The 16,299-nt window shown below is 26.7% G+C and overlaps 1 protein-coding gene across 1 annotated transcript; it reads left to right on the top strand.

Annotated features, from left to right (window-relative positions):
* Positions 1-283: 283 nt before the first annotated feature.
* LOC106773627 (alcohol dehydrogenase-like 4) lies at positions 284-15,338 on the top strand. Its single transcript, XM_014660350.2, has 10 exons — positions 284-388; positions 515-651; positions 793-842; positions 944-1,287; positions 4,252-4,334; positions 4,663-4,738; positions 5,197-5,258; positions 11,161-11,256; positions 13,606-13,767; positions 15,032-15,338. Exons 1-10 carry the CDS (start codon positions 316-318, stop codon positions 15,140-15,142), a joined length of 1,194 nt encoding a protein of 397 aa, XP_014515836.1. The 5' UTR covers positions 284-315; the 3' UTR covers positions 15,143-15,338.
* Positions 15,339-16,299: the final 961 nt, after the last annotated feature.

The raw sequence follows: 16,299 nt of genomic DNA, 5'->3' as shown, positions 1-16,299 counted from the left end.
AACATGCAATAATGGGGTTATAAGAAATTCATGAAAGATAATTAACAGTTAACCTTGTAAATTTCATAAGCAAAAAGCTGGACAGCACTGTAAGGTACAACTCGAATCACCTGGGAACATTAGAAATAATTGATTTTTTGCTGTCCCTAAACACGTGTTATAAAGAAAACACCCACATGTGTTAGCCTCTCTCTCCTCGAGAAAACCTCCAAATCCTTATATATAGTTTTGTTTGTTCGTCAATTTTTATCATAACTTTGCTCTATTGCATGTGCTTGAAACACACAAAAATCACTGAAAAGCTCAGGGGAAGATATGGCAGGTCAAGAGTTTTCAACTGAGAACTTCAATCCAAATGATACCAAGGGAAAGACCATTACTTGCAAAGGTACTAAATTAACACTAACTAGTATATTATTCAGATCTCATCTTTTTCAATTCTCAGATAATGCAACTCAAATTTTCACCATAACCTAATATTATTAATTGATCTTTATTAATTTTCATCACGAAGCTGCTGTGGCATATGGTCCTGGAGAACCCTTTGTGGTGGAACGTGTTCTTGTTCATCCTCCTCAGAAAATGGAGGTTCGAATCAAGATCCTCTTCACTTCAATCTGTCATACTGATCTCGGTGCTTGGCAAGGCGAGGTATATATATATATATATATATATATATATATATGCATAGATATAATATCTATATCTATATATCTATGTAGTGGTCAACCGTAAGTTATCTAATATTGTTTATTGGTGCTTGTCATTTTCCTTCTCTTATGGACACCAAAGAATGAGGCTGCACGTTTTTATCCTCGGATTTTCGGCCATGAAGCTTCTGGGTAGGTCACAAGAACACAATGGAAAAGTTTAATAGTATATGAGAGTATAAAACATTGTATGATATGAAAATGAATTTATGATTGTGTTGATGAATTTGTAGGATTGTGGAGAGTGTGGGAGAAGGTGTGAATGAGATGAAAGAAGGGGATTTGGTGGTACCAATATTCAATGGGGAATGTGGGGATTGCAAATATTGCAAGAGTGAGAAGACCAACAAGTGTGAGAGATTTGGGGTGAGTATTATGAAGAAGGGAGTGGATTGTGGTGACACAAGGTTTTCTACAATGGATAGAAAACCCATCTTCCATTTTTTGAACACTTCAACTTTCACAGAGTACACAGTGTTGGATTCAGCATGCGTCGTCAAGATTCACGCTAATGGCGATTGGGACTTCAACCCCTTCATCAAAACACTCACCTTGCTTAGTTGTGGTGTCTCTACAGGTAAGAAACCAACTTTCCTCATATTCTCATATATAAAAAAAAAAATTATACTTTCAATTTTTTATATTTATTTCACACTATTTTTACTTTTTTTTAACAAAATAAAAAATTTACACTTTTATAATTATTTTATTTTTATTGTGTGATAAATAAATATAAAAATGTCTCGTTACATGCGACTGTTTTATGCCATCCAATTTCTAATTTTTATATCTAAAAACTATTATGTCAACCTCCAAAAATTTTGATGAATTAAATTGAAGTTTTAATCTCTCTTGAAATCTATTTTTAAAACTTGACTGGTTAAAAGAAACTTATCTGTTAACCTAAATTTTTCATTGTGAAAAGTGATATGTTTAATAAACCTATATTATATATATATATATATATATATATATATATATATATATATATATATATATATATATATATAATTCAAATTATTTATATAACTATAAATAGTGTACTGTAAGTAAAATTAGGTTTCCAGCAATTTATTAAACATCGCGAATGTTTCAAAATTAATTGAATTAAATTTTTAGGGTCATATCTAATCTATTAAAAAAAGATATGAAGCTAAAATCATGTTTAAATTAATAATTATGTTAAATTATTTTTCTTTCATAGAAGAAAATATTATTTAATATTTGAAAAATTAAACTTTTAAATTTATAATTTCAAAATCATATAAAGAGTAATATTACTAAAAAATATTTGATTTTAAATCTACGTAACTAAATACTATTATTATATTATTATTTTATTTTAAATTAAATTAAAATATTTAAATTATATCAATTAGAGATTAGTTAAAACTATAAACAAAATAGTTGAGAATATCACTTACTAATTTTTCAAATCTATGACTGCTTTGAACAGTAAATTTGAGTCAAGAATGATGTCTTATAATTATTTATTTCTTTTAAAATATTAAAATTATTCACTATGAAAACTTGGACACATATGAATTTAATACAAGGCTTGGAAGCAACGAAATTGACTAGTTAGATAATTTAGTTTGTTAGACAATGAATTGTTCAAACAGATAGAAAATGCAAAAAGGTTTAATGATTGACTTGTTGGAGTAAAAGACAAATTAATTTAGTTTGTTTCTCCTTTTCTTAAATTTTCTAAGAATATGTTACCTGTAATATGCCTAACTAGAGAATAGAGTATATATACAAGACTTATGGTTTGTGTTTTCTTCTCTCCTTGGATTTAAGTAGAATAATTATGTTTAAGAAGATATTAGCTAGGTAACATCAAATGGGTTAGTTGAGGTTATTAATCGTGGTCAACCTTAATCTATTTTATTCTTATCAAAACAAAAAACTTTAATATATTTATAAACAAACAGATTTGGCCGACTTGATATATAATCTAAAAAATATTATTTTGGTTTAATTGTTATAAAGTACAATATCTATAAGTCAGTTTTATAGGATTGAGTTAAAATCTACTTTAATTACTAGAGATAAAACTAATTCATAGTATATAAGTGATTGCAAACATAAAACTATCACAAATTAACAAGTAAAATATATACAAGTGAATTAATATGCACTTTAATATATATTTAAAAATAAATAAAAATTTAAATTAGGTTTGAGCTATCTTATTTTACTTTGATTTATTTAACATTTTATTTTATTAAGTGCTTAAAATATTTTTGTATCTTCATTTAAATACTTTACTAATTAATTTTATTGTAAATTGATTTATTTTCATGTTTCCAACTCTCCCGCATCAATTTACGCTTTTCTCTCGAATACATTTTACCAACTAGTCAATTCATTTTTTTTTTCAGAGAAAGGAATGAGTTTAAAAATATTAGAGAGAAAAATAAAGAGTGCATAATGAAAATGAAAAATATTTTCAATATTTAATAAAAACATGATTTTTTTTAATAAACACTCATTTTATATATTTACAACTTAATTAAGTTATAAATTTTAAAATAAAATATATATTTTTATTTTTGCATATATTTAACCAATATTTCAATTTCATAGGAAGTTTCCTTTTCCTTTTCATTATTTTGTTCACACATGAAGAATATGACCACATGTTTCACACAAATCTTTCAAGACTTTCATTGGCAGAAGGAAGAAAAAGGTATAGAGATAGAATTTTTTTTAAAATAAGTAAAAATTAAATATGCTTAATGAAATAAAACAAAATAATAAATTAGTTAAATTCTTTCACATAATTTATTTTTAAAATAATAAATACGTCTTTTATTCCTATAATTATTTTGTTAGTTTTCCAAAACAATAACAAAACATGTTACGTCATTTTAGTTGATTAATGAAAGAAAGACAATTTTCGATATGATCTATGCCAACCATTACCATTAGAAAAAAAATATATTATTTCACATTAAAAATAATAATTTGAGAATCCAATGTAGAGTAAGATAGCAATAAAAAAGGAATTTTGTATCTGTAAAAAAAGTCTACTACCATTACATGTATGCCTTAAAAAATGGATGATTTTTTTTATAAAATAATTAAGAAAAAAAATAAAAAATAATTTAAAAATTTTTAACAAAAAGAAAAACACGTGATACCTGTTGATATTTCGTTAGTAATTTAAATACAGTTACTAAAAACTTTTAAATTAAATAAAATTAATGAAAATTAGAATTTAATTAAAAATAAAATAAATCACCTTGAATAAATTTAATGAATATAAAAACCAAAATATTATTTAATTCTAATTATGGGATCACTTTCCAGAAATTGTCCTCTTTAAGTCAATATCTCATATTTTTGCTTTTAGTATTACTTTAGAAAGCTACCTTATTAATAAAGGTATTTTATGAGTAAATAAATATATATCTATTTTTTGTTTTATCTGATATGTGACTTTGTTTATACTTAATAATTTGGACCAACTTGATTATTAATTAATGATAAAAAACATTAATTATTTACTAATTATGCTTAAAAATTAATTTTGTAGGTGTTGGAGCTGCTTGGAACACAGCAAATGTACATTCTGGTTCAACTGTAGCTGTCTTTGGTTTAGGCGCTGTGGGTCTTGCTGTAAGTCAAAAATAATTTTCATTATTTTTTCTCCATAGTTTTACCAAACTATTGTTCGTATAAAGGGTTGCCATCAAAATCATAAAATTAACATAATCAAAATTAAACAAACGCTCAAAATTCTTCCTAAAAACAAAAACATTATTCTTAAAATACATCATTCCCAGCTATATGAATTTTATCTTTAATTTAGTTACTGTTCAAAATTTTGAATATTTCTTTTTTTTTAATTTATGTCAATTAGTATATGTCACTTTTCCTTTTTCCTCTTTTCTTTCTCCAATAAGAAAATAATTTTTACGGAAAAAATACCCACATCATAAATTAGGTTGCAGAGGGTGCACGAGCCAGAGGTGCATCCAAAATAATAGGAGTGGATATCAACCCTGAGAAATTCATCAAAGGTAATTTTCCTTTTCTATGTATCTTTTGTTTCGTTTCTCTATTTTAAACTTATTTCTAATTTTATAAAATTGATTTATACTATAAATTTTACATTTTAAAATTAATTTATTTTATATTCAATAGTTTCAAATATTTTAAAATTAATGTTTAAGATAATTTAAATATATATTTTTTAATTTTTTAAAAAATATTTTAAAAATAAAACAATAATGAAATTCCAGTCTTTAAAACAGTTTTTGATTATGGAATTATCGTTTCTTTAAACTTTCCATTATAAATGATCAATTATTTTCTTTAGATCTTGTCTAAAAGCTTATATTCTTATTACGTCTAATAATTTCACATTATTTAAAATTATTTATTAACTTATTTTGAAAATTATTAAAAATAATAAAACCTAAAATACTTGACATAAACTTGTTCTTGTTGTAATAACATATGATACATTTCATGAAAGGCCGTGCAATGGGCATCACTGACTTCATCAATCCAAGGGACGATGAGAGGCCAGTATATGAGGTTAGAATTCTCTATTTCATCTCCATTTATTTCATTTAAATAAAAAAGAAAATAAGAAGTTGTTCTAATATTCGTACTTTCAAAAATTAAATTATACGGTTTTGGTTATATATTTTGAAATTAATAAATGATTTAAATATAATTTCAAAACTATATTTTCGAACGTTACCGTTAAATTAAACTATATATTTTCTATTTTAAATATCATGTAAAATATCCTTTTAATAAATAATAGGTAATTTTACAATTATAATAATACATAAATTATCATAAAAATATATTTTGTAACATTTCAAATGTTCAATAATATTAACATTATTATTGAATTTATCACATATTTAATAAACTATAATACTTAAATATAATGCATACATAAAACTGTTATACTTATCCAAACTTAATAACTATAATAGTAAGATATCCATAAATAAAGGAAGTTCAACCAGTTTTTTACATTTAAAAGCCAAGTGCAGCCACAAGTTTGTCACAAAAATATATATACATATATTTTCTTATATAAAACCAGGAAAAGAAGAAACATAATCTAAGTCTCTCTTCCATAAAAACTTATTCAAAGAAGGCGAATAAGTTAATGTTATCAAATAATGCACATATAATCCTTTACAAATATCAATTTATAATTTAATCATCAACAACTAACAATTTCTATAAACATTCAATTATTTTACTTTATACCAACCATTCAGATATATGTATTGATATTAAACTATAGGAGCCCTACACTCGAAGGTGGTATAAGAACAACTCATTCATATTAACTTCCACATTCCAAGGTTAATCCGTCAAACATCTATGACCAAAAATAAATGACCATCAAACTAAGAACATCTTGCTACTCTCCACGAAATAACTATATCCTTTTCTTTTATAGACCGGAAGTTATTGAGGGCATCCGAATAACCCCTAATCACTAGCATCCTATATACATACACTTCACACTACCAACTTAAGGATTTCTCCTTGAAATCATTATAACATTATATGTTATTTCACTCCCACAAGTCATTTCATATCAACTTCAAATCAAGACTCATATATGCAACATCCATTCAACCTTGAAATACTTGGAAAACACTTGAAAAGGGGGTTGAATAGTGTTATAGGAAAACTTTTCGCCAAAAAGGTAGTTTGACAACCTTGTTAAAGATTAAACAATTTATATAAGTTGTTAAAAACTTGAGTTATAATGTTCTATTCAAACTACAAGTTCTTAAATAAATATTTTTCAATTGTCTAGTTAAATCTACTGTAGTGTTTTGAGAAAGATAACTCTTAATAAGAATAGTGTTTGATGACAAGAGATTTTATAAACGGTTGACATAATGAGCAACTATAGGGTTTATAAGAAAAACGTTTAGCAAGATTGAAGTAATAAACACACAGTTCTTTTATATCGGTTCACTTCACCGAGCTATGTCTAGTTCTCCTTTAAGACCTTTTAATGAGTTTCGCTATAATCTTTAACAAAGTTACAACTAAGTATTCACACCACTCTTGGTATCACCTAGTCAATCCTAGTAAACCACATTACTTTGACTAGAACAGAGTATCACTCATTATTGGTTGTGTAGTATTTTTCACTACTCTTGGTATCCCTATAGAAATTATGGTATCTTCCTGATACAATGTCTAGTTGAGTTTCACCCACTCCTATTTTTCACTAGACAAACATGTTTAGCTACTGTTTAACCCCACCAAGTTAAGCGTTAAGTGTTTGTATTCTCTTCAGAATGTGCAATCAATTAGATTGCTTACAAGTCCATAGACGATTATTCTCATAGAGAGGATGTGCTTACAATACAATTCAATCTAACAGACTTTTAGATTTTTCTCTCTTCTTACAATTGTAAGGTTATGATTCTATGAAGCTTAGGAGTATTTTCTTTTCTTTTTGAGCTTGATTTTCTTCTTAGATGATTTCTTTCGTATTCATGTGCTTACACTAACTACTCTAAATCACCACTAAACAGATTTCCTATATTATAAACCATATTTTTCTGGACTAAGTGACTAGACAAGTATTAATTGACTCAAATCAGACTCCAAAACCTAAGTTCCCTCCTAAAACACATTCCTATAGAATTATACTTGTCAAAACCCTAAATTAGACAAATAATCAACCCAAGATTTATGTTTTTACTTCAAAAATTCAATACAACTTCTAACCAAGTATGCGTTAGAGCGGTGCAACGGAATGATTAGCGTGAACAAATAATCCAAGAGAATGGTGAATTGGTTTCCTGTCGAAAAAGTGTGCCTTTTTACAACTTTCTCTTAATTCTAACTTCCTTAGCAAATAATTAAAATGATAATCAAGAGTAAGGGAAGAGAGAAAATTGTACAAATAATTTTACATCGGTTCATATCACAAGGATCCTATGTCTATTTGTTAATTCTAAACAGAGATTAACTATCAACTATCACAAAACTAATGAACTATTACAATCACACAGAAAAACAAGTTTAAGGGTTTAGAACCTCTCTTGCTACCACAAGAGATGAAACTCACTTCCCCTAAAGGCCACAAGGGATGAACACCTCTTTCGAATACTTCACGAAGGAGGAATACTTCCTTTGAATCTTTACAAAGGATGATAGACTTCCCTCAGCAACAACAACAACACTCAATTACACTCCAAGTGAAAGTTCTCGCCTTTGCCAACATCAAGTTCGCAAAGCCAAAGCATAGGAGTTACACAAATCCTAGATCACATTTTTCACAATTTAAGCAAACAAATGTGTTTTAGAATGAGAGTCTAAAACCTTGATATAAAGGCCTCACTCAAGGACACCTCCAAAAATTCGTTGCCAACTTTTTATCGCATGATAATCGATTATCCACTTATGGTAATCGATTATGCATTTAATGAATGCATAACGACCAAAAACATGCTCAAAAAACTTTAACAGCTAGTTATGATAATCGATTGTGGTAAGTCATAATCGACTAGGATGATCGTCGATTGTTGCACTCGACTCAAATTGATTGTGCAAATTAAATGAAGTAACTAGGGAATGACTCATAGGTCGTCCCACAAGAACCAATTTTTGGTTCTGTCATAGGATCAAACACGTAGTGAGGGGTTTTGAGCAGAATGTGTGAACTAAAATTAACTGAACAATTAACACGTATTAAAAACATATTGGCCACTACTTCGATTGCAATGCTTCCAATCCTAGATTAACAACAATTACCCACTCCTTTCACCCATAATCCAACACGAATTAACCAACTAAGCGATTAGTAATCCGGTTTTCATAAAATGTGAATTTAGCAAACACAATTGCACATAATCAATACTTCTACACTGTAGATTAAGAAACTATAGCTTCAAGCACACAAACTAAACCACTAAGGGTGATCAATTTGTAGCAAACAAAATAGATTAATCATCATGCAGGGCAAGAACAAGAGAATCCCAATGATGGTCCAATAATCTCAAGGAAAACGTTGCAATCTCACTAATGACCAACCAAGAAGATTCAATCTCCCATTAAAACGAAATGCAAACAGCAAAACACAATTGAAAAGATCATAGGAGAGGCAAGCAAAATTGGAAAAAATGCCAAACGAAATAGAAAATGAAATTTCAATGCAAAATTGCAATTGGAAACGAAAAGGGAAACCTAATTGCAAAACGAAATCATTCTGGAATGGAAACAGGAAAAGAAATTGTAGCAGAAACACAGAGAAGAATAAACATCAAACGAAATTGCAGTAGAAGCAAGGAGAACGAAATGAACAAGAATACTAACACAAAAGCGAAATTCAAAATAGAATTGCAATGATATTAGAAATGAATTTAGTACATAAAACGAAAAGAAAATGAAAGCAAACCTAAGGAACACTATTATTCATGTTCCAACGGCTAAAACAAAAATAGAGAATGAATGAGAGTATAATGAGTGCATGGGCACTAAACCCTAAGTCACTAGTCAACCCCACAATTGGGCTTTTTCTAAATCTGACCCAAAATGGGCCCAAAGTCCAAAATCTGGTCCAAAATACATTAAAACAAAATAAAAACGGAATAAGCAAATTTGAGGTGGATAAATGACGTGACATCCTCTCTTGAAGTCTAAAATAAAAGTCCATAAACTGTTCTAAAAATAATAATAAGAATAATTAAGCTCAGATAATTCAAATTAACTAAAATATGAATTACTGATCAAATTAAGTCCAAATAGCAAAATTGCGAGAATAATGGATAGTTCAACACAATTCACTAATTAAATTTTGTGCGAAAAGCTAAGTGAATAGGAGAAAATAATGATTAATCAATGGATAATCAATTATCATACTCTGGCAATCAATTATTTCAGAGCCAAAATTGAGTTTTTAACATCCTTTAAAAACCTCTCTATGATAATGGATTATCTTAAGTAGCTAATCGATTATTGTATAGTTTTTTAAAGCATAACTTACATGGAATCAACAACATATAAAGGTCTATACATAAAACTACTCATTACAAAAGCTTTAACATATAAAACAAGTTTTCATGAATGACTTCTTGCAAAGCGAGCACTTGAGACTTGATTTGGATCATCATCAAAACTTTTATACTTCATGACTTTGCTAACAATATGACCTCAAACATAAACCGCTCAAGTAACAAAAATAGATAACATTCAACAGACATTCACAATAGTACTTTTCTAATTTCTAGTAACACATATTTACATCAATTTCAAGCAATCACTCTACCACATCATGAGATTTTTCAAAAAGTTATGCATACATATCCTAACTTCATAAGTCCTTCAATTTTTCTAATTAAAGCACACTTGTTGAGATTTAACATATCTTCTTAAGCCTTATAAAAAACATATAGCTTCTCTCCCCTGTTGGAAAACTCTAACAACTTTAATAGATTAAAACTACTCATTCATTTCAAAAAACTCTTTTTGCACCTATATAGCATGGAAACATGATTAGGATACGCAGTTACAACCACCGATCAACAAAGAACATATTAAAAGACTAGGAAGACACATGCGACAAGAATGTTCACATGCTTGAAAGAAAACATACAACTCAAAAAAATAGTAAAAACTAACTTACTCTTTTAAAGAAATTGATCGAATGTAAAGGAATACCTTGTTATCATGATCACATAGGTACTTCCTAATCTTCAAAAAGACAACTCAGGAGTTAGAACTTGAAGAGAAAAAAGAAATGATATTTGGTGAACTAGTTTTAGAAAGATGATAAGTATTTAAAATAATGAGACTTCTTAATAGAATTTCTATTTATATCCTTTTGTTTTAATGTTAAAATAACATGGTCTCATTAGTTAAACACTTTATCAACTCTTAAAACTCTATTTTTTAGATTCTTACATATTTTACATAAAATATAGAAATAAAATAAATATATAATTTAATTTAGATACAAAATATCATTTCTAAAATAGTTTGAGAAAAAAATATATTTAATTTTTAATAAATTTAGTCAACCAATTTAAAAATATTTAATTTACATCTGTATCTTGATATGGATATGAAAAAGAAAAAATCACTTATTAGTAAATTTAATCGTGTTGTTACATAATTCATTATAAAATATAAAAATTTATTTGTCATATAAAAATATTTTACCTGGGAAATATATTTTTACATAAAACATAGAAATAAAATAAACATACAATTGAATTTAGATACAAAATGTATTTTATAAAAATAATTTGAGAAATTTAATAAATTTAGTTATCCAATTTTAAAAATTTATTTTATATCTCTTTCTTTATATCGATAAAAAGAAAATTCTAAAGGAAGAGGCCAAAATTATATCGATAAAACCACATATTTTCCTTAAAAAGATATAATCTTTATCTTTATTTTGTATTTTCACAAGCAAAATTTATATTGTTTATGGCAGAGGATCAGAGACATGACTAATGGGGGCGTGCACTATAGTTTTGAATGTGCTGGAAATTTGAATGTTCTAAGGGATGCCTTCTTGTCAGCTCATGAGGTATATGTATATATCTTCATTCACATAATTTTATGGTTCGATATTTTAATACACAATTCTAAGATTTTATATTGAATTGGCAAAACTAGAGATGTGAAAATGGGTTACAATTCGCGGGTTACCATTTGTGCGTTAATCTAGTTCACTACGAGTTTGAGTCATGTTGGGTTTAAAAAAATGTATTCTTTTATATGGATTAATTTTCAACTCGGTTTATTTAAACCCGACTTATCCGAGTTGAATCCGTAGTGAGCCAGTGAGCCGAGTTGACTCACCAATCCACCTAATTTTATTTTATTAATTTATTATCTTATGAAATTGTAAAAAATACCCTCCTCACTCAAGAAAGATTATTTTGTACTTTTATTATTATTTTAAATTGTCTTGAGTTTAATATTATTTTAGAAGTGAAATTTATTTAAATTTAAATTACAAAAAGTTTGTAATTTTTTTTAAACACATCGTAAACCTCTTAGACTTCGTTGATATAGGTCTTTGGAAATATTTTAGATTTATTTTATAATGTAAAACAAAAATCTAAAAAATGAAAGAAAGAAATCCAAAGACGTTAGTCTTGAAATGAAAATCAAATTCATAGAAAAACTAGAAATGTATTATTTTTTTTACTAAATGCAAAATACAATTACTACTTAAAGCCATAATTCACTTTTGGTGGCCTCCGTATATTAACTTATCTTGTTTCCTAAATAGATATATTCCTACTTCTCACTTATCTCCTTAGGTTTCTACACGGTATTTGAAACATGTATTGTGGAACCAAAACTAATCCCCCATGTTTTAAGATTTATTAGATCCATAACATACAAAATTAAAGGGATTACCTTTCCTCTCTAGTTAGTTCTTAACTTTTCAACTTCACCCCATATTCCATTAGTAACATTTCCTCTCTCCTTGAGTACACATGATCAATAATTGATTACAAAAGCACTTATTTGTTATTTTAAAGGAGACATATTGATGAGGAAAGGTGCACAAAGCATAGTGCATTTTAAAAGAGTTAAACATATTAACTTTCAAATATTTCACTTGAGTCACAATATCCTTTATATGCATAATATGATCACACAGTCTTCTAATTCTAGTGAGTTTCTTATATAAAAGATTTATGATAAAATTGTTAATCACTAAATCATATGTAATCGTATATTCACAAAAGACTTTTAAAACTATAAAACGACAAATATCATACATTTTGTTTTTCATCTCGGTTGAGATGGGTTTCTATGACCTTTTTATGACCTAAAACCTCAAAAAATGAAATTCAATTTGTTTTTAACACTATAAAGCTCGATTTTAATTACAAAAACTTTAAATAATACTTATCTTTGTCATCTACAACTTAAAAGGAAATAAAGGAACTAAAAAAAAAAATACCTATAAAAATGAGAATAAGCGTGACTCTCATACCAAATGTAGAAAAAACATTTTCTAATCACTTAAATATGAAAAACAATTATATCTAGTTATATTTAGATAATTTATAAAGTGTAGAAGGCTAAAGAACCTACCTCCCACCATTCTTCTTTCATTTATGCTTTCGCTTCTCATTGTGAAATCATTACTCTCAATACACAAGTGTAGTATGCTAAACATGATAATATACTTAGTGCTAAAAATATAAAGCATGTGCTCATTCTATAGAACTCTATCCATCAATTTTTTACCATTTTGAAAGCAATACAAAAATCATGTACCAAATAATCTCAAAGATATTTGATAATTAATTAATTAATATTCAAAATAGACCACATTCATCATAATTATGCGAGGAGGAAAATAATATGTATATATTGTACATGTTGAAAAAAAATTAATAGACATTTGTTAACAAGTTGAGCTCTCTTTTCATGATTAAGTGCTAACATTTGATGTTTTAATGTTTTTATTTAGAACATGGATGAATAATTCAAAGAAAAATAGTTATCAATATATTAGCATGTGATCAAGTAGGATAAACTATTTGATGTGATCTTTAATATTCTTTCACTTAATGAATCAATCTTTTAAGTTAAGCTATTTTATTAAGTTCCAGTGTATGCATAAATTACATAGTTTTAAGTTGGAGAAGTCTATTTTTTTTTTTCTCTCCTTTAGAAATGCTCTCATGTAACCTCATGCTTGAAATCACTATACAATAATTCTTCACAAACAAATGTTGTGAGGAAAGACATTATATTATTTATACATTATTGATTTTTTCATCTTTATGCAATATAAAATATAAACTTACACTTAAATTTTTAATAATTTATAATATTCTTTGCTAATAAAAGACAAGAAAAAGACCATAAGCTATAATTGTTTATTCTGTTGTATTTGGTAACGCAGGGTTGGGGTTTGACTGTGGTATTAGGAGTTCATACATCACCAAAACTGCTTCCAATCCACCCAATGGAATTGTTCGATGGTCGAAAAATTGTAGGATCGGTTTTTGGAGGCTTCAAAGGGAAGACTCAATTACCACATTTTGCCAAACAATGCATGGATGGAGTAAGAATTATGATTCTCTCAATTTACCTCTCTTCTTTACACTTCATTTCTTTACTATTTTTTCCAAAAAGGAATACATCTTATCAGCTTTTAAAAAAAAAAAATAATGAAATTCAAAGTATGGTAAGAAAATTATATCACTTTTTATAGCTTTAAATTTACTTAAATATATAAATTTGTTAGGTTATATTATTCACTCCATCTTTAAAGTTTTAGTAATCATCTGTTAAAACTATAAGTCTTTAATATAATAAATATATAAAAGTAAAGTTTAGTCTGTAATTTAGCACAAGAGAATTTTTCTTTCCAGAATATAAAACTACTCCCTCCATTCTTTCATAACAAAAGTTTAAGGTTGTTATACACTATTAAGAAAAATAGTAAATATATTACTTTCAAAAACAAATTCAATGAAATAGTCTTACATTTTCTTACTTTTAATTATAAAGAAAGAATTAATTTAAGAATTAAATGTGTCTATAGTCCTTATACTTCGATGTAAAATTGAAATTTTTCCATCTTAAAATTTGATATATTTTGATTCCTAAACTTAAAAACTAATAAATATAATCCTTTTAATATAATGACGTTAAATTTTATTTATATGTTAATCGATATTTTAAGCTGATATTTGAGCTGAAATATGATATATGGTGTAAATAATTCAAATATTATCTTGGAATACTATTAACACGTAAAAAAAATCTAATATAATTGAATTAGAAGAATTATATTTATTGATTTTTAAAATTTAAAGATCAAACTATATCAAAGTTTAAAATAGGAATTAATGTCAATTTTACATCAAAGTATAGGACTAAAAATATATTTAATTCTCAATTTAGAAACATATCTACTTTTAAATTGAATTATAAACAAAATTAAATACTTTTATGTTAATTAAAATAGTAATTAAATTAATTTAATATTCTTATTTAAATTAGAAGAAACAATAATATTTTTAAATAGTAATTAACCTTATTCTAATGAAATTTGATTATATTTAAGTAAAATAAACATGACCTTGTTGTATATTTAAGTCTAGAGGAGTGCTTTATTAAAATATATATGAGAAAATTAATTAATTTGAACCCTTTTGGCAGAGGAGATATGACTTTATCATTCAATTATAATCTGGCACAGAAAACTCACTAAGTACTAAAATTTAAGGGAATCTAATTATTTTCATTCAATCATTTTAAAGTATCATATGAAACTTACTTCTTTTAAGGAATTGATGAACATTTCTATGGTATGAACTTAGGTGGTGAAGTTAGATGGTTTTATCACTCATGAGCTTCCACTGGAGGAGATAAACCAGGCCTTTGATCTTTTGATTGCTGGAAAGTCTCTAAGATGTCTTCTACGCTTCTAAAATTTCTGTTTTCTTTATAATTCAAGAGTGTTTTAGAAGTGATAAAATCATATCCAGAGCATACTTTAAAACTCAAAATAAGCTCTATTAAATACTCCTTTTCACAGTGTATTGAGAAAATTTCATTGGTATTTCCCCTCTTATGTATTCTTAAAACTTTTTGTATTCACAATAAAGTACATGGTATTCTATATAACACGTAGATAGAGCATACATTTCAAATCGATTTTTATGCATTGACTCACATAACATTTAAATGTATTTAAGAAAAAATATGAACCAAATATGAAATGGGAACTGACGTTTATATGAACTATAACTAGTCAAATCAAATAGAAAATGATGGAGTAAATGAAAAACACATCACTTTGGATGAAGCATAAGATAAATACATTAGATAATTACTAATTGAATGTCTAGTATTTTCATACAAGACTCACAAGAAAAAAAAGAAAACACTCTCAAGAGGCAAACATTCTGACACTCATTCAACTTTTCGTAACGTGGAGAAGGATTTAAAGTCTGCAAAAACCTACTTAAAAGAATTTTTATTTTTCCAATATGTAGAAGAAATTAACAATGACAATAAAAATAAGACAACTTGCGATTCTGTTTAAGTGTAATGCCTTTAATCTTTTTATACAAATGGAAGAACCAAAGTCTACTTAACCATGATACCATGTTATACGGAGGAAAGTCGCTCATCTTTCATCTTAAAGTAGTTTTCATCATAAATATTTGTCTAAAAGACATTATAAAGTTTGTGTAGAAAGAAATGTATTGAAGATAATATTACTACAAAATTATGAATAGAGTCTACTTTTTTTTAATTAATAGACATCTTTTAGAAGTTATTAATCGGAGCATTGTTTATTAATAATCCGTTCTTCTAAAAAAACATTATTTAAGATCAATTATAGACAACTTTTTTTACAAAAAAAAAAAAAGCTCTCTATCATATTATCAATAACCAATGTTTTTTACAAGAAGTGTTCTCTATCATGTGTCCTCAATAGACAATATTTCTTTATTAAAAGTTATCTCTATAAGATAATTTATAGACAACACTTTTTATCAAGCCACCAATAGCCAAAACCTGGCCCGTTTAAGCAAAATGCAAAATACAATTCAACTCCATCAGATAGCTCACCCCATTA

Source organism: Vigna radiata, chromosome 9, assembly GCF_000741045.1.
Source record: "Vigna radiata var. radiata cultivar VC1973A chromosome 9, Vradiata_ver6, whole genome shotgun sequence".
Classification (NCBI taxonomy): Eukaryota; Viridiplantae; Streptophyta; class Magnoliopsida; order Fabales; family Fabaceae; genus Vigna; species Vigna radiata.
This window is presented reverse-complemented; position numbering and strand designations above follow the sequence as displayed.

Excerpts from the sequence above, each read along its gene's own strand:
- LOC106773627 (XM_014660350.2), top strand. The coding sequence starts at position 316 with ATGGCAGGTCAAGAGTTTTCAACTGAGAACTTCAATCCAAATGATACC. Across the intron at positions 389-514 it reads AAAGACCATTACTTGCAAAG|CTGCTGTGGCATATGGTCCT; the intron begins GTACTAAATTAA and ends TTCATCACGAAG. Across the intron at positions 1,288-4,251 it reads TAGTTGTGGTGTCTCTACAG|GTGTTGGAGCTGCTTGGAAC; the intron begins GTAAGAAACCAA and ends TTAATTTTGTAG.